The sequence below is a fragment of the Pseudophryne corroboree genome (genome assembly GCF_028390025.1).
Source record: "Pseudophryne corroboree isolate aPseCor3 chromosome 3 unlocalized genomic scaffold, aPseCor3.hap2 SUPER_3_unloc_16, whole genome shotgun sequence".
Taxonomy (NCBI): Eukaryota; Metazoa; Chordata; class Amphibia; order Anura; family Myobatrachidae; genus Pseudophryne; species Pseudophryne corroboree.
This window is the reverse complement of record NW_026967504.1, coordinates 2,496,803-2,520,717: the sequence shown is the minus strand read 5'-3', so window position 1 is coordinate 2,520,717 and position 23,915 is coordinate 2,496,803. Positions and strand designations below refer to the sequence as shown.

Sequence of the window (23,915 nt, the reverse complement as noted above, 5' to 3'; positions counted from 1 at the left end):
CAAATTCTTGGTAGACAACCAGACGAAGTCTCCTAATTTGAAGCTGCAGGGTCTTTTCCGCTTATCAAAAACCCTTTTGGTCACTAATGACACAGACACAAGGGCTTTCTTCACTTTCCTCCAAATACCTCTAAGGACCGAAACCACCAGGTGTGGAGTCCAGGGGCTCAAAAGAATTGGCCTTAGGATGATGCCCATACGCACAAAGGAAGGGAGAGATCCCTGTAGCAGAGTGAGCCACGTTGTTATAGGCAAACTCCGCCATGGACAGATGAGCAACCCAGTCAGTCTGACACTTGGAGACATAACACCTGAGGAACTGCTCCAAGGACTGGTTCACCCTTTCAGTCTGCCCATTAGACTGCGGATGGTAGCTTGACGACAAGCTGACAGAAATCTGGAGATCGGAACAAAATGCCCTCCAGAATTTGGCCACAAACTGGGATCCGCGGTCAGAGACCACATCAAGTGGCAACCCGTGGAGACGCACAACATGCAGCATAAATAATTCAGACAGGTGTCTGGCCGATGGCAGCCCAACCAGTGGAACGAAGTGCGCCATCTTCGAAAACCTGTCAACGACAACCCAGATGGGCAAGTCCACCACAAAATCCATTGAAATGTGGGTCCATGGCTTAGATGGGATAGAGAGTGGATGTAATGGGCCAACAGGAACCCCTCTAGGAGTCTTATTTCGGGCACAGATGTCACATGCCCGAACCCACTGATCCACATCCTTAGCCACCGAGGGCCACCACACCGCCCTAGATAGCAACTCCCGAGTTCTGGCAATACCCGGGTTACCTGCCGACTTCTTGGCATGGAATTCCAGGAACACTCACTGTCTTAACCTAGGAGACACAAACAAAAGACCTACCGGAAGGTCTGGAGGAGCCTGCTCCTGTGCTCTAAGGACTAATGATAAGAGGTCCTGGGTAATGCCCACTTTAATACATGATGGGGACACAATGGGCAACGGCTCCTCGTGGTCTCCTGGATTGGAGCAAAACTCTGCGAGAGCGCATCAGCCTTGATGTTTTTTGACCCATGGCGATATGTTATCAAAAAATTAAAGCGAGCAAAAAACAAAGCCCATTGTGCCTGCCTGGCAATGAGACGCTTCGCTACTCTAAATATGCCAGATTCTTATGGTCGGTGAGAATTGAGACCACAAACTTAGCCCCCTCAAGCCAGTGTTTCCACTCCTTGAGTGCATCCTTAATAGCCAACAATTCCCGGTTACCCACGTCATAATTCATCTCGGCAGGCGAAACTTTACGGGAAAAGTAAGCACAGGGATGAAGGCGATTATCAGACACTCCCATCTGAGAGAGCACTGCCCCAATACCCATCTCAGAGGCATCCACCTCCACCACAAAAGGACGCTCTGGATCTGGGTGTCGCAGCACCTTGGCCGAAACAAATGCCCTTTTGAGACGGGCAAAAGCCGCTTTAGCCTCACAAGACCAGTGAGCAACATCCGCCCCTTTCTTAGTGAGTGCCACCAAGGGGGCGCCACTATAGACGAAAATCCAGCGATAAATCGTCTATAAAAATTCGCAAAGCCCAGGAAACGCTGAAGCGCCTTTAAACTAGTGGGCTGCACCCAATCCAGGACTGCCTGTACCTTGGAACCCTCCATTTGGAAACCTACTGGGGAGATAATATATCCTAGAAATGCGATTTGCTGAACTTCAAATTCGCACTTCTCCAGCTTCGCCCCAAGCCGGTGGTCTCTGAGTTTCTGGAGGACTAAGCGTACATGCTTCCGATGTTCCTCCAGGGAATGGGAGAAGATTAGGATGTCATCTAAGTATACAACTAAGAATCTATCCAAATATTCCCTGAGTACATCATTCATGAAATCCTGGAAGACTGCCGGGGTATTACAGAGCCCAAAAGGCATCACCAAATATTCATAATGCCCTGAGTGGGTATTAAAGGCAGTCTTCTATTCATCCCCCTCTCTTATTCGGATTAGATTGTACGCACCGCGTAGGTCAATCTTAGAAAAAATGGTGGCAGTACGAAGCTGGTCAAACAAGGCCGAAATGAGAGGTAGTGGGTATGAGTTTTTAATCGTGATACGGTTCAATTCCCTGAAGTCGATGCAGGGTCGCAACGAACCGTCCTTTTTACCCACGAAGAAGAACCCCGACCCAGCTGGAGACTGTGAAGGTCTGATAAATCCCTTAGCCAAGTTCTCCTGAATGTACTCTGCCATAGCCTGAGTCTCAGGACGTGACAGGGAGTACAACCTGCTCTTGGGAAGCTTAGCATTTGGCAACAAATCAATGGCACAGTCATAGGGGCGATGGGGAGGTAGTACCTCTGCAACTTTTTTGGAGAACACGTCCGCAAAATCTGCATAACACCCTGGCAATCCTGGCAAACTTAGCTGCGAGAGCCTGACTGGAAGGCTCAAGCAACTCCTGAAACAATCAGTACCCCAACTAAGAATCTCCCCAGAGACCCAGTCAAATTGAGGATTGTGGGCCCTTAACCAGGGTAACCCCAACACCAATGAGACAAAAGTACAGACAGTCACATAAAAGGACAATTTTTCAGAGTGTGTGGCTCCAATAAACAAAGAAAACTGGCTAGTGCAAGAGGTAATTTTACCTTGGGATAATGGTTCCCCGTTTAACCCACAAATCTCAATTTCCGATGCCAAGGGTACTAAGGGAACAGAGTGTTTCAGGGCGAATTGGCGGTCCATAAAAACCCCGTCGGCCCCACTGTCCACAAAGGCCTCAGTCTTGACAGTTTGACCAAGGATCTTCAAGGTCACCGGAATGATAAAAGTCTTCTTGGGAAATTCTGACTTCTGGCCTGACAGGATATTTCCCATCACCGTCAGGCCCTGAAGTTTTCCGGCTTTTCTGGGCATGATACTACCACATGACCTTTATTCCCACAGTACAAACACAACCCCTGCTGTCTCCTCCGCGTCTTCTCACGCGAGGAGAGGCAGGTAGCCCCAATCTGCATAGGCTCTTCAGAAAATTCCTTAGAGTCTGAGGTTCCCTTGGGAAAGAAGGAAACCTCGGTCTCCCTTTCAAGCCTACGCTCTCTCAGCCGTCTATCCACCCGGATGGATAACTGCATGAGCTGATCCAAGCTATCAGGCAAGGGATATTGTACCAGTTGGTCTTTTATCTGGTTAAAAAGACCTCTTCGGTACTGGTGTCTCAGGGCTGGGTCATTCCACTGGGTATCATGGGCCAACCTCCGAAACTCCGTACAGTAAACCTCAACTGGCCTTCGACCTTGCTTAAGGATCGAAATCTGAGCCTCGGCTGAGGCCGTCTTGTCAGGGTCATCATACAACATGCCCAGGGCCATAAAAAAAGCATCAACACTTTTAAGCGACGGACAGTCAGGCTACAATCCATATGCCCAGACCTGGGGGTCTTCTTGTAGCAAGGAAATCACTATGCCCACCCGCTGAATCTCCGACCCAGAAGACTGAGGCCTAAGCCGGAAGTATAGCTTGCAGCTCTCCTTGAAACAAAAGAACTGCGAGCGATCTCCAGAAAAACGATCCCGGAGATTTACTTTCGGCTCCTTAACCCCTGAAGGTGCTGCTGCTGCGGGAGCTCCGCCAGCGGCCTGGGAGGTGTGCATTTTAATGGATAAATCATTAAATTGTCGAGTCAGGACCTGCACCTGATCGACCACCTGTTGCAACGTATTTTGAGGGGTATGCTCCATATTCCCACAAAATTTCAACAGGAGTATTAGGCTGCTGAATATGTTATGCACACCAGTGCCTGCAGGAATGTACTGGTGTCTGAACTGTTATGCACACCAGTGCCTGCAGGAATGTACTGGTGTCTGAACGGATAGGGATGCAAAACAAATGAACTCACAGACAGACTGGGGAATATGACATTACGTACACAGAAGGTGATAGGGTAACAAAATAAACACAAAGTGAACAGAGAAGCCCAGAGGCTAAGAAACTGGGTGTCTCCCTAGTATTAGTAATGCTCAGATGGAAAAAGCAAGATGTTGTGTTTTAATACGTAGAGAACCCGAAATGCTGTTGCTAAGGGCAACAGCAAAACCCTAAAGGGTTACCAACGGGTGTGGCAGTAAACTCCTTGGTCAGAGATGGAATGATAGACACAAGGAGAGTCTCCACAATCCTAATCCTCACTTGCAGTGCACAGGTTCAGCTTACTGCCACTAAACTGACACCTGAACACCTTGCACAGTGAGACAGGATTTAGGCAGGCAAATCTGAGAATACAGCCGCAAACTTGCTAAGTTCACAGAGTAGCAAAAGAACCCCAGCAAGTTAAACGACTGACTCCAGTCTTACTGCTAGGTCTGGATTGGCATAGTGTAGTACCAAATCCCCAGGCCTATTTGCAGTAAGCAACAACAAATACAAAGCTACACAGTACTGGCTAACTTTCAGGAACTGACTAACCAACAAAGATTCAGCAGCATCTGCTTAACCTAAGAAGAGGCCTTATATAGCAGGTGCTGTCCACGCCCCACTCAGACCTCACAGACTGTGAGCACAAAAACCAGCACCGGATCCCCTGCCGTGCACAGAGCCTGTAACCACTGCACAGCAAAAGACCCGAACCGGAGTATCAGCTGCGCTCAGGTTACTCTGCTAGCACTTGTCTCCCGGTTGCCTTGACGATGTGGCAGCACAGGGCAGGAGACCCTAACAGTGCTATCAGCACAAGAGATACGGAGTGAATCTGGCACTTCATAAAAACTGATCTACCCCAGGGGTCAATTTGCACCTGCTCTATCGTGAACGGAATATGTTTCCTGACCAAGATGGAGACCCCTCGAGAAGAGGAGGTATTGGTTGAGTGGTAAGTCCAACCCACCCACGGTTTTTTCAAAGACAGAACTCTAGCCCCAACTAGGTGGGTCTCCATCAGACAAATGATGTCCGCCCCAAATTGCTTGAGCTGTCTAAGGGCCAGAATCCTTTTAACCTTGTCATTGAGGCCTCGTACATTCCAGGAGAGAAATTTAATTAAATTAGTTGTCATAGTACCATAGTGTGTCGTAGAACCGAGACTCCGCCAGCCCACACATCATCCAGCATGTAACACATTGCACTCCCAATATCACAGAAATACACATTTCCCACATACCACAATGCAGTTGAAGAAGAAAAAAAAACACATCTCAACAGTTGTAAAAACAGTCCTGGTACCTACTCCCCCAGTTACCGCCCCAAACCTTTACTCCCAAATGCCACACCCTCCTCCCTGTATACCACCCCAAACATTGGCATACTTGGATCCCTACAACAAAAACTAGCCCCTCTCCCCACTTCTACCGAAAAAAAAGTATCAAAATCCTAAATACCCAATGGCAAACTGGCAGGCAAAAAATACAGTGGCGACTAGACATGTCTCAGCGCCCTCCATACATTTAAGGCATCCCCCCACAGGGAAAACTGCAAGAACATTCTATTTAACATAACATTGTGGCATGAAGCATAAACTCTAAAAGGCCCCAAACCCCGAGATTCCCCTAAGTGGAACCTATTCAATGCCTAACTGACTAAGTCAGACCCCCTGACTACCCCTACCCAACTACCAGCCAGCAAGGGAACACACTGTAGAGACCACCCAGAACCAATGAACTTAGTATTTACACAAAGTGGAAATAGGTGGCCGACTTTCGATATATTCCCCCTAGCACCTCTACAAATAGCAAAAAATTAGGTCTAAATGTAAAAGAGAGCGTCCACAGCAGAAGGTTAGCCACGCGTCCTTAATCCTCAGCCATAGCCCGTCTCGCTGGCCTGGCAGTGTCCAGCCACACAGAGGCCTCCCGAGGAGTGGAAAAGAATTTCGCCTCCATCCACCACAATTCTCAACTTAGAAGGGAATAGCATGGCATAAGATATGTTCAGCTCACGAAGACATCTCTTAACGGGTAAATTGGGCCCTACTCTTTTGGACTTCCACCGCAAAATCAGGCAATACGGATACGCGGGAGCCATTCCACAACAGCGGGCTCTTAGTACAATTCAGTCGCAAAACATCTCTGTCGCAGTAATTAAGGAGCTTAGCTATCAAGGTACGAGGAGGCGCCCCAGGTGGAGGAGGATGGAAGGGGACTCTATGAGCTCTTTCCACTGTGAAAAAGGGCGAGAAGGATTCCATTCCGTAACTGTCAGTGAGCCATTTTTCCACAAATTTCTCAGGAGACTGTCCCTCCTCACGTTCCGGGAGACCTACGAATCGCACATTACATCTCCTCAAACGCCCCTCCATATCCAGCAGTTTGTGTTGTACACCCGTTAATTGGGCAATAATGGTAGTGACCTTGGCCCCCAGCGGCTTCACTGAGTCCTCAAGGGTGGACGTACGGGCCTCCACCTCACCCACACGTTCCCGGACCCTCTGAAGGTCATGATGTATAATAGACAGGTCAGATTGAACCTGACCAATTTTATACGCCAGCCTAGCCTCGCTAGCTGCCACAGCCTCCAGGACCTTCTGTAGGGCAGCATCAGGAGAAGCATCCAAGGCGGCCGAGCCACGCAGAGATTTAGGCGGAGGAGAGGAGTCACGGTCAGGGGTCACCTCTTTACAGGTAGGATTAGACGACTGGGAGTATTTCTTCAGCTTAGCAGCAGCTGATTGCTGCGGTTTCACCATTTTGCTGTTGTACAAGGAGAGGTGCTCAGGCAGAGGACAATAGTATAGAATAAAATAGCAGAGATACTGTGCAGGGTATAAATCAGACCAAGCATCGGTCATAGAAAAGCAAATGCCCACACTTCCAAGACACACAGACACTGTAGAGGTAAAATGGCGGCATTTCCCACCTCTGTATGTCTCACATTGCAATCACTGTAGAGCATGGGGATCACAAGCATCCAGGGGTCCCAGCAGATATAAACAGTAGAGCAGTTCACATATCAGCAGGGAGTTACTGGGGCTAGAGCAGGCAGTAATAGGGCTCAGGCAGATGTATTCTTCCCTCTCTCTGCAGGCGCTCATCTCCCCCCGCAGGGTGGGTGTATGTGTGGCAATGGCGTCAGGGCTGGGGCTCAGGAGAACAGGAACAGCAGGGCACAAGCGTATAGCAGACCTTACCCCGCTGATCCACTGTCTCCACCGTCTTCTGCACCCGGCGCTGTCCTGTGCATGAGCCACAGCTTCAGCTCCAGCCTCTCCCATCTTTGATGGCGCGGCGTCTTCCCGCGCGCCAATCCCCGCAGTACTCTCTGGGTCCTCACTAGCATGGCAGCCGCAGTATACAGTCCGGAGCAGGATCAGCGGGGTCAGCGCAAGTTCCCCCACACCACAGATGCCGCACAGGGCACAGCAGGGACACCAGGATATGGAATCAGGATAGTTGGTATGGAGAGCGCTGATCAAAGGCTGCTTACTCCATGTCTGTAAAGCCACGCCCCCCTAATAGATTGGGTCTTAGTCCCAGCGGCGGCTGAGAGCTATCAGGTAGGGTAGATAAGAGGCCACTTAGTGAGGAGAGCTCCAGAAAACACATCTGGATGGACCACGCCCCTCTTATTTTATATACTCACAGGGGTGACAGATGTGGTACAGCCATGCAAAGGCAGATCCAATCTCTTTCTCATCAGACTCTGCTGTCTTCCCTGCACTCTCACTCAGATGTTCACTGCTGCCAGTAGCACACGTATGAGAAGCAGAAGTATGGCGGCAGCTGTATAGATTCTGATATGTAATTCTCTGTTTCATACCGTACACACATCATCCTTATTACTATTGAGACAATAGAGGTAAGACACTGATGATGGGGGTGTAAAAATGGATTATAAACTAGCAGATGATGATTACAGAGTATTATATGGTGTATTGCATGTAAAGTACCTTGTTCCACACCTACTCTGCTGTAGCAATATACCTTATATAAGGACGAGTAACAAATGTACAGGCTTACCAGCATATGGGCACACACATAAAGGAATGCTACCTTACCAATGCTTCCAGGAGTAACGTTAGGAGACTTTTCTCTGATCCATCAGCTCATATGACTGATGTTATTGTTCAGCTAGAATCTCCAGTTCATACGATATGTTCCCCATCCATTGTTTTACATTGGTGCTGACATAGGACTTGGCGAGTGACTACATCTCCATTTATACTTCATGGTTAGTTACCAGTACAAGAGAGAGATATATCTAAGTCTTATTATTATATTACATTTTGTTATTGTGAGTGTTCTCAGGAGGGTGGACACAATGATAGTCTGAGACACAATATTATAAAGCCTTCATTAAAAGTTATGTTTTATTATACAGACACATTTACAATTAAGTGTCCCAGAGAGTCGTCTTCTCCTATTGTTTACAAGATTAATATTGTTACAGAAAATGTCACATTTCCATAATGTATTTTATTTCCAGCAGGTGGACACACAAGCAGGAATATCTCAGAAGGACATCTAATGTTATCCCCGGATTGTGACATAAATGATAATGACGGTAGACAGGATTCTCCAGGAGATAATCCCATTACCCCAATTATACATCCAGCTCTATCAGCTGATCCCTCTGATCCTGGGAAATGTTCTCCTGATCACTCTGATATTGGTGCATCTGTTACAGCTCTGACAGTAGATACAGAGTTTCCCTGTTCTATAGATGCCAAATGTTTTACACAGAACACAAAGATTATTACCCATCATCCAGCTAAGGCAGGTGAGAGGCCATTTCCATGTTCTGAGTGTGAGAAATGTTTTGCATGGAAATCACAACTTGTTGCACATCAGCGTAGTCACACAGGCGAGAAGCCATTTCCGTGTTCTGAGTGTGGGAAATGTTTTGCACACAAATCAGATCTTGTTACACATCAGAGAAGTCACACAGGTAAGAAGCCATTTCTATGTTCTGAGTGTGGGAAATGTTTTGCACACAAATCATATCTTGTTACACACCAAAGAAGTCACACAGGTGAAAGGCCATTTTCTTGCTCTGAGTGTGGGAAATGTTGTTTATTTGAATCACGTCTTGTTATACATCAGCGAAGTCACACAGGTGAGAAGCCATTTTCTTGCTCTGAGTGTGGGAAATGTTTTGCACACAAATCAGCTCTAGATAGACACAACAGAAGTCACACCGGTGAGAAGCCATTTTCTTGTTCTGAGTGTGGGAAATGTTTTACACAAAAATCACATTTTGTTACACATCAGCATCGTCACACAGGTGAGAAGCCATTTTCTTGCTCTGAGTGTGGGAAATGTTTTACATCTAAATCACAACTTGTTACACATCAGCGATGTCACACAGGTGAGAAGCCGTTTTCTTGCTCTGATTGTGGGAAATATTTTACACGGAAATCACAACTTGTTACACATCAGAGAAGTCACACAGGTGAGAAGCCATTTCCATGTTCTGAATGTGGGAAATGTTTTGCACACAAATCAGATCTTGTTAAACATCAGAGAACTCACACATGTGAGAATCCATTTCCATGTTCTGATTGTGGGAAATATTTTACACGGAAATCAAGTCTTGTTACACATCAGAGAAGTCACACTGGTGAGAAGCCATTTTCATGTTCTGAGTGTGGGAAATGTTTTGCACGGAAATCAGTTCTTATTAAACATCAGCGAAGTCACACAGGTGAGAAGCCATTTCCATGTTCTGAGAAATCAGCTCTTATTGCACACAATAGACATCACTCAGGTGAGGAACTATTTTAATCTTCTGGAGTATACTCATCATTGCCATGCGTTGTTCTTCAAGGTTTTTATCCTATCTTCTATGCTTTTTGCAATATACATGTTACCGCAGTGTGAAATAATCAGATGTCATGCCCTCATCTACTGCTATGCAGATGACCTGTCTTTTGCTCCGGGTACTGAGAACCCAGTACCATTCCAAAATGGTTGTCTAGCTGAGCTCCAGGTGTGGGTGATGCCAGTTGGCTGTGACTCAGTCCTGGTGAAACAGGTTCTTATGATAGATGCTCACCAACAAAGGGCAGGGCTACAGCTCAGCTTTGCAAACCAACCAGAATTACGCTTGGGGGTTCAGAGTTACAAAATGCTGATCCTGTGCGGAATCTTGGTGTACTGGATGGTGGAGTGACACTTAGACATCAGGTATCAGCCACAATCAGATCCTCATGTGAGGAACATAGCCAGACTCCAGCACTTATTTCCCTCAGAAGATCTACCTACAGTCATACATGCACTTGTATCATCACGCATAGAGTACTGCAATGTCCTCTACCTGTGTCTCCCAGCAAAATAATTGCACCGTTTGTAGCTTGTACAGAATGCAGCAGCCAGGCTGTTACCTAACCAGCCCGTTCCTGCCACATAACACCCATTCTCTGCTCCCTTCACCGGCTGCCTGTAAGATGGGGACTCTATTACATAATCTTACTGACTCTCCCAGCCCTACATGACCAGGGACCATAGTACCAGAAGCAGCTTCTGCCTCCTTACTGCCCTGCTTTCTTACTTCCATCTGCAGATGGACTATTACCAGCAGTGCCAAAAATCCCCAAGAAGTTCTGAGATGCCAGAGATGAGACAGGGTTGTGGTACTAGTGCTGTAGCGGGGGCTGCTGGAGGCACTGTCTGTGGGTAATATTTTCCCCAAGCAGTGCTAAGGTGTCAGAGGGGAGACAGGGCAGTGACAGTATTGGGGGAGACAGGGAGGTGGCAGTAGTGGGAGAGGACATGGCGGGTGGCAGTAGTGGGGGGAGGCAGGGCAGTGGCAGTTGTGGGGCAGATGGTGACAGTAGTGGAGAGGAGACAGGGTGGGTGGCAGTATTGAGGGGAGAAAGGGTGGATGGTCACCGTGCAGTACCAGGGGCTGCTGGAGGCAGTAAAGAGGTGTATGGGTCCCGCACAGAACCAGTTGATAATTAGACTTAATGATGATTATGCTTCCTTATTTCTAATGAATCCCTTGTATGTGTTACTGTTATTTGCTGTGTCAGCCTTTATGTGTGTTCTGTATAATAATCCTGAAAGTAGTGCTGCTACCAATCTCATATCATTTGTAGTAACTTGGAAAAGATGAGATATGAGGTGCACTCTGGAAGCTTATAGGGGGTTAATCAGAGATGATCGCAGATGTGACATCATGTAGCCCCTGGAAAATGGTCCCGGCCCGCCCGCATTTACCCCTAGGTATGCGACCACAATGTGGGTGTCTGTGCGGCCGCTGCGTACGTGCATTTTGTCACCACCAGCAAACTGCTGCACGACGCTATTGCGGCTGGGTCTGAATGAACCCCATAGGGTTTTGGCTCTCCTGATATGAATCTGTTTTACTTACCTGCAATACTATAATGTAACTTGAATTGTTTTTGTGCTTTAAAGGATATTTTATCCATGTTGTGCAGAGCAAAGTATTTTTTAAGTTTAAAATATAGAGAAAAATCTGTGTATTAAAGATACGAAATAAAGTTGTTTAAAAACAAAAGATTTCCGTTGAGTCTTTTTTTGTGTCTGCGTATTATCTTATTTCGAGATAATTGTAGCTATGATGACAGAAACAATTTCCTGTGTATGTGTCACTTGTATTGTTACTTCTGTGTCCAGTGAGTGGGCTCGGAAATGTTATCCTTTTCCTCGCAGCCCCAGTTGCTGGAGAAAATGAAGGAGGAGCTGTTGACGGGTCACGTTCCGCTTGAGTTGACAATTTTCTCACCAGCAGGTCTTTCCACCTCTGCAGACTTGTGTCCGGAAAGAGAGATAAAATGTAGGCTTTAAACCTAGGACCGAGCACGGTGGCCTAAATGTAGTGCTCTGATTTCAACAGATTGACCACCCTTGAATCCCGGCAAAGCGAATGAAGGGCTCTATCTACAATTATTCCCAGGAAAGACGTTAAGTCCGAGAGACTATGCACAGGCCCAAATGATAATTGTTTTATGATCCTTCTATGTATGAACCAACCGATAGAGGGAATAATCCGAAAGTGTTAATACCAAAGATTAGCTAATCTGGTTGGAGGTGCGCCATTAAGCAAAATGCAATGACTGGTTAGGGGGTGTAATACCAATCAATCGAGAAGATACGCAGGATCAGATGAAAAAGCATATATGGTTTATTTTGCATCTAGGCCCAGATGGGTGGTAGCAGAGCACGCAGGCTCAGTGAGACAATTTGCGTTACAGTCATTACAGCTTATATAGTATACAATACACATAACATCAGAAATGGCTTACGTGACCGGGAACACAGTTCGTCTTTATTACAGTCATCCAAATACAATACTTATTCATAATTAGACAGCCTTGACAAAACTTAGAAGCCAATGCAGAGAATCCAGGGGCATAGCAGTAGGTCCTGACTAAATTAGTCATTGCAGTTTTAGATGCATGGGTCAGGCCATGCGTGACCTGAGCTAATGCAGGTAAAAGTGATCTGGGGGCCACTGGCTTGCCTTCTCTATTGCGCCACAAACCATCAGCATCTGGCTGGCATCCTTCCCGCTCCCAGGTGGAGATTTCCTGTGGACTGGAGGTTAATTGCATAGAAATCAATGCTTGTGTATCAGGTATACATATTTCAGACATTACATACACTTGTTCTTTTAACATAGCCGTGGACTTTACTATTCGATCCACTCTGGCATTTCCTTTTGACACCTCATCTCTGCCAGAAGTGTGGCCCTGGCACTTTATGACAGCAATTTGTTCAGGTTCCATTACTGCTTCTAAAAGTTCCCACACCTTGTCTGCATGCGCAATAGGTGCTTCATTACATGTTAGGAAATTTCTCATTTTCTACAGACAAAATTTGCACCACACCAAACACATAGCGCGAGTCAGTGTAAAGTTTACAACAGTGTCAGATTACAATTTTACCCTTTGCTAATTTGCAAGCTCTGGTCAATGCTACAAGCTCAGCGCTTTGAGTTGAGTTAGGGTCTGGCAGGGGTCTGGCTTCCAGCGTTTCAGTCTGTGTATACACAGCATATGCAGACCCCAGGCTGACATCTTCTCGTCGTAATCAGCTTTCATCTACGAACAGTGTTAAATCTGCATGCAGGATGGATTCATCAGCGAGGCCAGGGCTGTGTGTCTTGTGTGTCCCCACCTTCCCCTCCTCCCTCTGAGTCTGGAAAGACTCATCCCTTACAAGCAGAAGGGTGGCGAGATTCAATGTATTGCAGCGCTGGATAATGAGATTACTGGGTGCTAGCAAAGTGTCAGATTGTGTTTGGTCTGTGTCCCCGGAGGGGGCGCTAGTGGGTCAGTGGAGGTAGGAGGAAAGAAACGAGGAGGTTGTATCACGTTCTTGCGCATGAGCGCAATGGTATTTTATTCAGCAGATAAGTTATAACAGAAAATGCAGCAGAAATAATATATCAGATGAGAAAGTCAAATACTTGGTATGATAACAAACAGTCTATGGCAATGGATGATAGGTGACTTGAGAAATCATATCCGGAAATAAAACTACAGAATGAATGTCAATGAAATGATACTGGTTTAGAAACCAGAGCCGGGTTTTAAAACAGAGAACTAAGGCAGTAGATGATATTGCAAACCTGAGCATAAGCAGGAGACCAACTCACAGTGCAGGTGATGAGGCACTGGCAGCAGCAAGCTGTGTCACAGGTGGAGGAAATGAACACACCTGGAGTTTAGTCTTCAACCGCAGGCTGAAGCACACTAGGTGGTGATGAGTGTGAAGCCCAATGCAGGTTGCTGGTATTGCTGAGCCTTGAAGTTCCACGGGAGTAAAGCAGAATCACCAGGAGCATAAGTTCTTAGCAGAGAACCAGGAACTCAGGAGAAACAGGAACCGATCCCTTCATGCAGGTTGTCAGAATGACACAAAGTCCAGGATGCCTGTGAGGTGAAACTGTAGCCTCCTATATACCCCATGGTGTGCAGGGATTGGATGGAGGAAAGGAAAGTGGGTGCGGCCACGCACCGGATTGGCCGCAGCATACTAGCTTGTTTGGAGACTGTCATGGCGGCGCCCACGCCGCGGCCTAGCGGGGACGCGGCGCGCACACGCCTGCTGGCTCAGGAGTACCCCCAGGATCCAGATGATGACCCATGGCAGGGGCATAGGTGACAGGTGACCGCAGGGAGCCAGGACGGAGTCCGCAGCGGCGGACGGATGCCAGCCTGGTAAGTCGATTCCTGACAGTACCCCCTCCTTTAGGGGTGGACACCGAACACCCACGTGGTTTGGAGGGATGACTGCTGTGGAAGACACGGACCAACCTAGGAGCATGGACATCAGATGAATACACCCAGCTTCTCTCCTCTGGGCCATAACCGAACCAATCGACCAGGTACTGGAGACGTCCATACCGGCAACGAGAGTCCAGAATCTTGTTGATCTCAAATTCCACGCCCCGCTGAGTTCGAACCTTGGGACCTGCTGGAAGAGTATTCTGAAAGCGGTTTAGGACTAGAGGTCTGAGGAGAGAAATGTGAAAGGCATTAGGAATACGAAGTGAAGGTGGTAATTTCAACTTGTAAGCCACTGGGTTGATGACACTCTCAATAGGGTAAGGACCAATAAAGCGTGGTGCGAACTTCATGGATGGAACCCTGAGACGAAGGTTGCGGGTTGATAACCAAACCCTGTCCCCCGGTTTCAAATGGGGAACCGCACGTCTCTTACGGTCGGCATAGATCTTGTATCGACTGGAGGCTTTTTTGAGGGAAACGTGAATTCTTTTCCAAATGGAGGAAAACTGGGTCAGAGCAGTAGTGGCAGCAGGAACATCCATGTGAGGGAGTTCTTGGAATTCAGGTACTCGGGGATGTTGCCCATAGACTGCAAAGAATGGTGTCGTGTCTGTAGCAGTATGGTAACGAAAGTTATGGGCAAACTCGGCCCATGGGAGCAGATTAAACCAATCATCCTGGGAGGATGTCACATATAGCCGTAGGAAAGTCTCAAGTTCTTGATTGACTCTCTCTGTCTGCCCATTCGTCTGAGGATGGTATGAAGACGAGAATTTCAATTTTATCTGCATGGCAGAACAGAGGGCCCTCCAAAACCTTGCTACAAACTGTACCCCCCGATCAGATATTATTTCGGAGGGTAACCCGTGTAAACGGAAGATCTCCTGTAGGAAGATCTGGGCAAGTTTCGGGGCAGAAGGGAGACCCTGGAGAGGAACGAAATGAGCCATCTTGGAAAATCTGTCCACTACAACCCAAATAGTGTTATGTCCCTGAGAAGGTGGAAGATCAGTGATAAAGTCCATTGATAGGTGAGACCAAGGACGACTAGGGACTGATAAGGGTTGTAACTGACCTGCTGGAGACTGACGAGGAGTCTTGTGCTGCACACATTTAGGACAGGATGCCACGAAATCCTGGATGTCCACTTTCATCTTTGGCCACCAATATGACGCAGAAAGGAACTTGAATGTCTTCAGGACACCAGGATGACCAGTGAACTTGGATTGGTGGGCCCAAGCTAGCAACTTGGGACGGAGTTCTGGGGAAACAAAAGTCTTACCCGGAGGTGGAGCTGGAGAGACTTGAGAGGCAGCGAAAACCACGGGACTCAGGATGGAATGTGGCACAGAGTCAGATGTTCCCTCTTCTGATTCCATGGACCGGGATAATGCGTCGGCTTTCACATTCTGTGAACCTGGGCGGAAATGAAGCCTAAAATTAAAACGTGAGAAAAACATAGCCCACCTGGACTGGCGAGGGTTAAGGCACTGAGCTGCTTTTAGGTATAGCAGGTTCTTATGATCCGTGAAGATGTTAAACGGATGTTTGGCCCCTTCTAGGAGATATCTCCATTCCTCGAGAGCCAGTTTGATTGCCAGTAACTCTTGATCTCCCACGGAGTAGTTAGCTTCTGCAGGAAGAAACTTGCGAGAATAGAATCCACAAGGGTGGACTTTCCCATCAGATCCCTTCTGGGAGAGAACAGCTCCAACCCCAACATTAGAGGCATCTACCTCCAACTCGAACGGCCTGTTGACATCTGGCTGTGACAGCACTGGAGCAGACATAAAGGCTAGCTTGATCTTCCGGAAGGCTGCCAAGGCTTCTTCTGACCAGTTGGAATGATCTGCCCCTTTCCGAGTCAGGTTGGTAATAGGAGCGATGAGAGTGGAGAATCCTCGAATAAATTTTCTATAATAGTTGGCAAAACCCAGGAACCGCTGGATAGACTTGAGGGAGTTTGGAATGGACCAATTGGCAATGGCTTCCAATTTTGCCGGGTCCATCTGAAGATCCGATCCGGAAATTATATACCCCAGGAAGGGTATAGAGGGAACTTCGAAGGTACATTTGGATAATTTCCCGTAGAGACGGTTCTCACGAAGACGTCGGAGAACTTCACAGACTTGTAGGCGATGAGATGGAAGGTCTTGAGAAAAGATAAGAATATCATCTAAGTAAACAACGAGGTACTTATACAGGACATCACGAAAAATTTCGTTCACGAAGTGTTGGAATACCGCTGGAGCATTACTCAACCCAAATGGCATTACCAGGTATTCATAATGGCCGTCTCGAGTGTTGAAGGCTGTCTTCCACTCGTCACCACTCCAGATTCTGATGAGATTATAGGCACCGCGGAGATCCAACTTGGTGAAGATGCGAGCCCCCTTAACTCTATCAAACAGTTCGGTAATGAGTGGTAAAGGATAACTATTCTTGACGGTAATGTCGTTGAGACCCCGATAATCAATGCATGGACGCAGTCCTCCATCCTTCTTTTTGACAAAGAAGAAACCTGCACCAGCGGGTGATGATGACGGACGGATGAATCCTTTCTGAAGATTCTCTCTAATGTAGTTACTCATCGCCTCTGTTTCAGGAACAGACAAGGGATAGGTGCGCCCCCTGGGTGGCTTCTTGCCAGGAAGGAGATCAATGGGACAATCCCATTCCCTATGGGGCGGTAGGATGTCAGCAGCCTTTTCGCAGAAGACGTCTGCGAAGTCTTGATAAACTGCTGGGAGACTTAGCTGTGACTTCACTTCGGTAGACTTAATGGGACACACTTGGGCTAAGCAGGAATGATGACAGTGGGAACCCCATGAGGTAAGCTGCAACGTTGTCCAGTCGAACTGTGGGTTATGTAGCTGGAGCCAAGGCATGCCCAAGACAATCTCCTGGGTGGCTTGAGGAATGACCAGGAACTTGATAATTTCTGAATGGAGAAATCCAACTCCCAGAACCACTGGGGTAGTTTGATGTGAAATGTTCCCTTTGGAGATTCTACTACCATCCACAGCAGTGATGTATACAGGACAAGAAAGTTCACAGGTAGACAGGCAAAATTTGTTTACCGCAGCTTGGGTGATAAAATTTCCTGCAGCACCGCAGTCCACTAATGCTGACGCAGACTGGAGCCCAACGGAAGTTTCTAGCGTCACTGGAATAATGAGATCTTGTTGAGAAGGAGCTTGACTGAATGATCCTAACTTGACTCCTCCCTTACAAGTCAGGATCTGGCGTTTCCCGAACGCATCGTGCAGGAGTTAATCTGATGACCCGCAGCAGCACAGTATAGGCAGAGCCTCTCTCGTATTCTCCTTGCCCGTTCCTCAGGGGTTAGGCGGGACCTATTTACCTGCATAGGCTCGTCAGAAGAAGAAGGAGGCTGGAACTGTACAGGGGGTATGAACCTTACTCTGCGAGGCTCACTCCGAGCGCATTCATTATTGCGTTCGCGGATGCGAGAGTCCAGCTTTATACACAGGGAGATCAAGTCAGACAGTTGAACAGGAATGTCACGGGTTGCCAGTTCGTCCTTGATCCGATCCGAAAGTCCGTGCCAGAAGGTTGCTACCAGAGCTTGGTTGTTCCATTGGACCTCTGCAGCCAACGTCTGGAACTGGATGACATATTGTCCCATGCTTCGATTACCTTGACGAATTTGGATCAGGTCTGCCGAAGCTGATGTTGCACGACCAGGCTCGTCAAAGATCCGTCTAAAGGTTGACACGAAGTCAGAGTAGTTATTGATCAGAGGGTCAGCACGTTCCCACAGAGGAGACACCCAATTCAGAGCAGATCCAGAGAGTAAGGAAATTATGTAGGCAACCTTGGACCTTGATGTAGGAAAGTTATGTGGCAATAACTCAAACTGTATTTCGCACTGGTTAAGAAACCCGCGACATAATTTAGGACTGCCATCATATTTGCTCGGCACGGGCAGGTGCAGACGTGACACTGGAGCTGATGCAGCCGACATAGAAGAACTTTCAGCACTGGCAGGTGCTGGGGTAACAGTAGGTGAGAGTACACTTGGCAGGGACTGCTGCAGTGTATCCAATCGGGAGGACATCCCTTGTAGAAAGTGAAGCATCTGCTGCTGCGCAACCTCTTGACCATCCAGACGGGAGACCAGATTTTGCAAGGCCTCTGACCCCACACTCCGTCCACCATCCGAGTCCATCGATCCTGGACTTACTGTCAGATTGTGTTTGGTCTGTGTCCCCGGAGGGGGCGCTAGTGGGTCAGTGGAGGTAGGAGGAAAGAAACGAGGAGGTTGTATCACGTTCTTGCGCATGAGCGCAATGGTATTTTATTCAGCAGATAAGTTATAACAGAAAATGCAGCAGAAATAATATATCAGATGAGAAAGTCAAATACTTGGTATGATAACAAACAGTCTATGGCAATGGATGATAGGTGACTTGAGAAATCATATCCGGAAATAAAACTACAGAATGAATGTCAATGAAATGATACTGGTTTAGAAACCAGAGCCGGGTTTTAAAACAGAGAACTAAGGCAGTAGATGATATTGCAAACCTGAGCATAAGCAGGAGACCAACTCACAGTGCAGGTGATGAGGCACTGGCAGCAGCAAGCTGTGTCACAGGTGGAGGAAATGAACACACCTGGAGTTTAGTCTTCAACCGCAGGCTGAAGCACACTAGGTGGTGATGAGTGTGAAGCCCAATGCAGGTTGCTGGTATTGCTGAGCCTTGAAGTTCCACGGGAGTAAAGCAGAATCACCAGGAGCATAAGTTCTTAGCAGAGAACCAGGAACTCAGGAGAAACAGGAACCGATCCCTTCATGCAGGTTGTCAGAATGACACAAAGTCCAGGATGCCTGTGAGGTGAAACTGTAGCCTCCTATATACCCCATGGTGTGCAGGGATTGGATGGAGGAAAGGAAAGTGGGTGCGGCCACGCACCGGATTGGCCGCAGCATACTAGCTTGTTTGGAGACTGTCATGGCGGCGCCCACGCCGCGGCCTAGCGGGGACGCGGCGCGCACACGCCTGCTGGCTCAGGAGTACCCCCAGGATCCAGATGATGACCCATGGCAGGGGCATAGGTGACAGGTGACCGCAGGGAGCCAGGACGGAGTCCGCAGCGGCGGACGGATGCCAGCCTGGTAAGTCGATTCCTGACACAAAGTCAGTTCCCCCTTAGTGAGCCGTGAAGTGGTTAAATGTTGTGTCTGCTTGCAAGTAAGTAAAGTAGCTACCGCATGAGGCACATACAGATACAATGGTTGATTCAGGACAATATCTGCAGATTTGTGAACTAAGATTGCGGCAGCAGCCACTGCTCGCAAACACACCGGAAAGGCTCTGCAAACTGGGTCCAAAACCCTACTGTAGTATGCCACAGGGCGTTGTTTATCGCCATGCCGCGGAGTTAACACACCTGCAGAATGTCTCATCGCTTTATGACCAAACAAGGACAAAGCTTGTTCTAATGTGGAATGCCTAGCGCTGATGATGGTGTCAATGCCTCTTTTGTCCACAATTGCTCAGGGATTTCTGAAAGCCAGCCTGGCAGCGCCTGTGAGACAGGCATAAGCCTGTTGTCATCATACTGCCACAGGGCGTCTCGTACGGCATCAGTGTGTTGCTCTGGAACATGCAGAGAGAATCCAGCAGGCGAGCAGCTGATATAACATCCAAGTTTTGAGAGGAGATCGCGACTAAGCAAACTGACAGGGGCACTGGTGGACAACAACAAAAAGCATGTTTGTAAGAGGACATAGGAGTAAATTTACTAAGGTGGGAGATTTTTAGAACTGGTGATGTTGCCCATGGCAACCAATCAGATTATATCTATTACCTGCTAGAAGCAGCTAGATAAATGGTAAGTAGATTCTGATTGGTTGCCATGGGCAACATCACCAGTTCTAAAAATCTCCCACCTTAGTACATTTACCCCATAGCGTGACAAGGGCTCTGAAAGCGTCATTTCAACGGGACTGTTTGAGATTCCTACTGCAGTGACAGTTTTGTCAGAGGTAGGAATATCCTGACTACCTGCTATTGATAAAACAGAGGCTCCGGTGTCTAGTAAACAAGAAATTGGCTTATTATTTATTATTACATTTACCATGGGATGATTATCTGTAGCTAATACAGGATACACCGGAGCCTTGACATTCTGTCAATCTCTATTCCCGGGACGGTGTCTAAAGTCCCTATGATTGTAGTTGTCAGATGATTTAAGTCTCCCCTGCACGGAGGGTTTGTTACAATCATATGAAAAGTGTCCCTTTTCCCGACAGTTGTAACACAATATATCTCTCCGGGGAGCGGCCCCTCCCACTGGACAGTGCCTTGTGTACTGGCTGAGCACTTTGCTCAGCTGCTTTAATCTGCATATTCATTAATTTCTGTTGTCTGTTTATCCTTTTTCACTAAACTATTTTCGAAATCAGTTATGGCAGGGAATGTTTTGTTAAATGCTGTTTCTAGTTCTTACCATTTGGCAACTAGCTGATCACTATTAAGCTTATCAGCAGTAGAATCCTATTTTAAATTGCTGCATCAGGGACGTATAATCATTGGGTTTAAATACAGCAAGTAATAATTGCAAAACATCTCTATATGTGGGCCGGTGAATATTTTTAGTTAGAAATAAATGATCCCACCCTGTCCTGGGATCTTTTCTAGGGTCGGGCATCTTTTCTGCTAGGGCTCTAAGGTCTGATGCCGCCCAGGGAACATGCTTGGAGTATGTAAGAGCCGGCCCCACACCCCCAGCTGGAGGGGCTGTGATAAGCCTGACCGGGTATAAGGTCGGATGCAACGCACCAGGATCTGCAAGGGTTAACGTCTGCGGTATCATGCGTTGACCTCTACCTCTGCCTAAAAGTGTTACAACGTAGTCCAGTGTCCCTGCACCAGAAGAATCTGAATCAAAAGAAGAATCAAAAGAAGAGAAAAAATTCTCCACTGAAAACCACAGCTGTCATGTTTCAGTTTTACTACTGTTGTAGTTGGGATCTCCAGAGCTCAGTACCTCCGTGCCTCAGTACCTCCATGCCTCAGTACCTCCGTGCCTCAGTACCTCCGTGCCTCAGTACCTCCATGCTTCCGTCATCTCCGTGCTTCCAGCACCTCCGTGCCTCAGTACCTCCGTGCCTCAGTACCTCCGTGCTTCCAGCACCTCCGTGCCTCAGTACCTCCGTGCTTCCAGCACCTCCGTGCCTCAGTACCTCCATGCCTCAGCACCTCCGTGCTTCCAGCACCTCCGTGCCTCAGTACCTCAGTGCCTCAGTACCTCCGTGCCTCAGTACCTCCGTGCCTCAGTACCTCCGTGCTTCCAGCACCTCCGTGCCACAGCACCTCCGTGCCTCAGTACCTCCGTGTGAGGAATCAGCGCTCTGCTACGTCTCACCTACCAGCGCGCTGGTGTGCGGGCCTCTGGAGGTCATGGCCCCAGGTGCGGCTGCAGGTGTGTATGGACCGCAAGCGTCATCTTCCACCTTGCTGAGTACCCCTGAGTCCGGTCCTATGTGCATTCTGCTGTGTGCCGGTGTCCTGCCTGTGAGGTCGTTGCCATGACTCCTGCACTCAGCTGATCCAGGTGTGCAATCCAGCACTATGTCTCCACCCAGAGTTCAGTGACCAATCACTGCAGAGCCATGGGTATAACTCCCAGTCCGTGGCTCACTCACATTGCCTCAGACAACGAGACATTCGGTGTGCCTTGTTCTCCGGACTCCTGTGTTCCTGTTTCCAGCGATTCCCCGTGGTTACCTCCTGTCATCTCATCTCACTACAGCTCTCCTGTTTTCTTCAGACTTCATCCACAGCCAGTTACCAGCTCATCAAGCAGTAAGAGACTCTCCTCAGGTGTTGCATTCATTATTACCTGTGCACTGCTAATTGCATACCATCTGTGCATCTCTGCAAGTTATATCATCTCATTGCATAGAGACTGTCTCCTGCTTGGGCCTAGTGTGGCCATAAGGACTTTGTTATACAGAGACTGTGTGCTTTTCAAGTCTTACCGGAGTTCTGTTTATTTTATTCACATTCAGCATCAAGTCACTTTATATTTCTGTTGCAAGAGACTTTTCAGTTGTTTTGGATTCAATGACCAATCACAGTTACTTTATTGCCTGGGTTCAGTTTGTCATTCACTGCTATGCCATTTACTCTGTGATTCCTGTATAATAAACGTCAGCGCTTATGCGCCGGACTTTCATATTGCCTCCCCGCTTTGTACATTGCACCAACACTGACCCACTAGCACCCCTGCCGGGGACAGACAAATCCAGAGACCTGACACTCCGTGCCTCAGCATCTCCGTGCTTCCAGCACCTCCGTGCCTCAGCACCCCAGTGCCTCTATGCACCCCAGTGCCTCTATGCACCCCAGTGCCTCTACGCACCCCAGTGCCTCTACGCACCTCAGTGTCTCCAAGTACCTCAGTGTCTCCAAGCACCTCAGTGTCTCCAAGCACCTCAGTGTCTCCAAGCACCTCAGTGTCTCCAAGCACCCCGTGCCCTTTAGCACAGTTGAACCTGGTATTCTTCACTGATTCATCAGCGCCTTTCCAGTTCTGTCTTTCAGGAGACCGTCAGCGCCCCCACGTGCTTCCTGTCTGCCGACCTAATCCTGTATGAGGAGAGCCTAGATTCGGCCATCTCTGCCGCGGTTCCTCTTCCCAGTCATCGGAGGAATCCTCGAGTCCACAACATTTCCAAACCAGGTCAGTGGTAGTATTCACTTAATCCTCCCCGCACAGATTTCACTACACCGGGTTCACAAAACCTCAGTCATGACAGTTACCAGCCTAGAGATCTGACCAGTCTCCTCCCCACACTCTCTGGTGTATCTCATACATCAGGAGACATCAGCCCCTATTATACTCCTGCTCTCCCCCTCACATCATGTCACTGTGTGTTACCAGCCCAGAGATCTGACCAGTCTCCTCCCCACATTCTCTGGTGTATCTCATACATCAGGAGCCATCAGCCCCTATTATACTCCTGCTCTCTCCCTCACATCATGTCACTGTGTGTTACCAGCCCAGAGATCTGACCAGTCTCCTCTCCACATTCTCTGGTGTATCTCATACATCAGGAGCCATCAGCCCCTATTATACTCCTGCTCTCTCCCTCACATCATGTCACTGTGTGCCACCAGCCCAGAGATCTGGCCAGCTTCCTCCCCACATTCTTTCAGTGTATGTTATACTCCATTCCAACCTTCATAGTATTTTTCATTAAACATAAAAGCAATGCCAGAACTATAGTACTGGTTAATGTCAGTTACAGAATTATACAATGTACCATGTAACATCCTGGGTCTTCTCTACTCATTTATAGTAATTTTCCATTTTTGAACATAACCTATACAATATTTAATTTGTTTCATGAAAATTCATATTTGCATAATGTATTTTATTTCCAGCAGATGGACACACAAGCAGGAATATTTCAGAAAGACACCTAATGGTAACCCCCGGATTGTGAAATAAAAGATGACAGTAGACAGGATTCTCCAGGAGATAACCCCATTACCCCAATTTTACATCCAGCTTTACCAGTTGATACCTCTGATCCTGGGAAATGTTTTCTGGATCATTCTGATATTGGTGCATCTGTTACAGCTCTGAGAGTAGATATAGTGTTTCCCTGTTCTATAGATGCCAAATGTTTTACACAGTACACAAAGCTTATTACCCATCAGAGAGGTAAGGCAGGTGAGAGGCCATTTCCATGTTCTGAGTGTGGGAAATGTTTTA

At 47.7% G+C, this 23,915-nt stretch overlaps 1 protein-coding gene across 1 annotated transcript in view; it reads left to right on the top strand.

Annotated features, from left to right (window-relative positions):
• The window catches only part of LOC134983498 (gastrula zinc finger protein XlCGF57.1-like), a 44,457-nt gene extending 33,066 nt beyond the window's left edge, over positions 1 to 11,391 (top strand). The window contains exon 5 of the mRNA XM_063949162.1: positions 8,387 to 11,391. Coding sequence (XP_063805232.1) covers positions 8,387 to 9,684 — 1,298 coding nt within the window. The 3' untranslated portion in view covers positions 9,685 to 11,391. The remainder of the gene's footprint in view (positions 1 to 8,386) is intronic.
• The last annotated feature ends 12,524 nt before the right edge of the window (positions 11,392 to 23,915 follow it).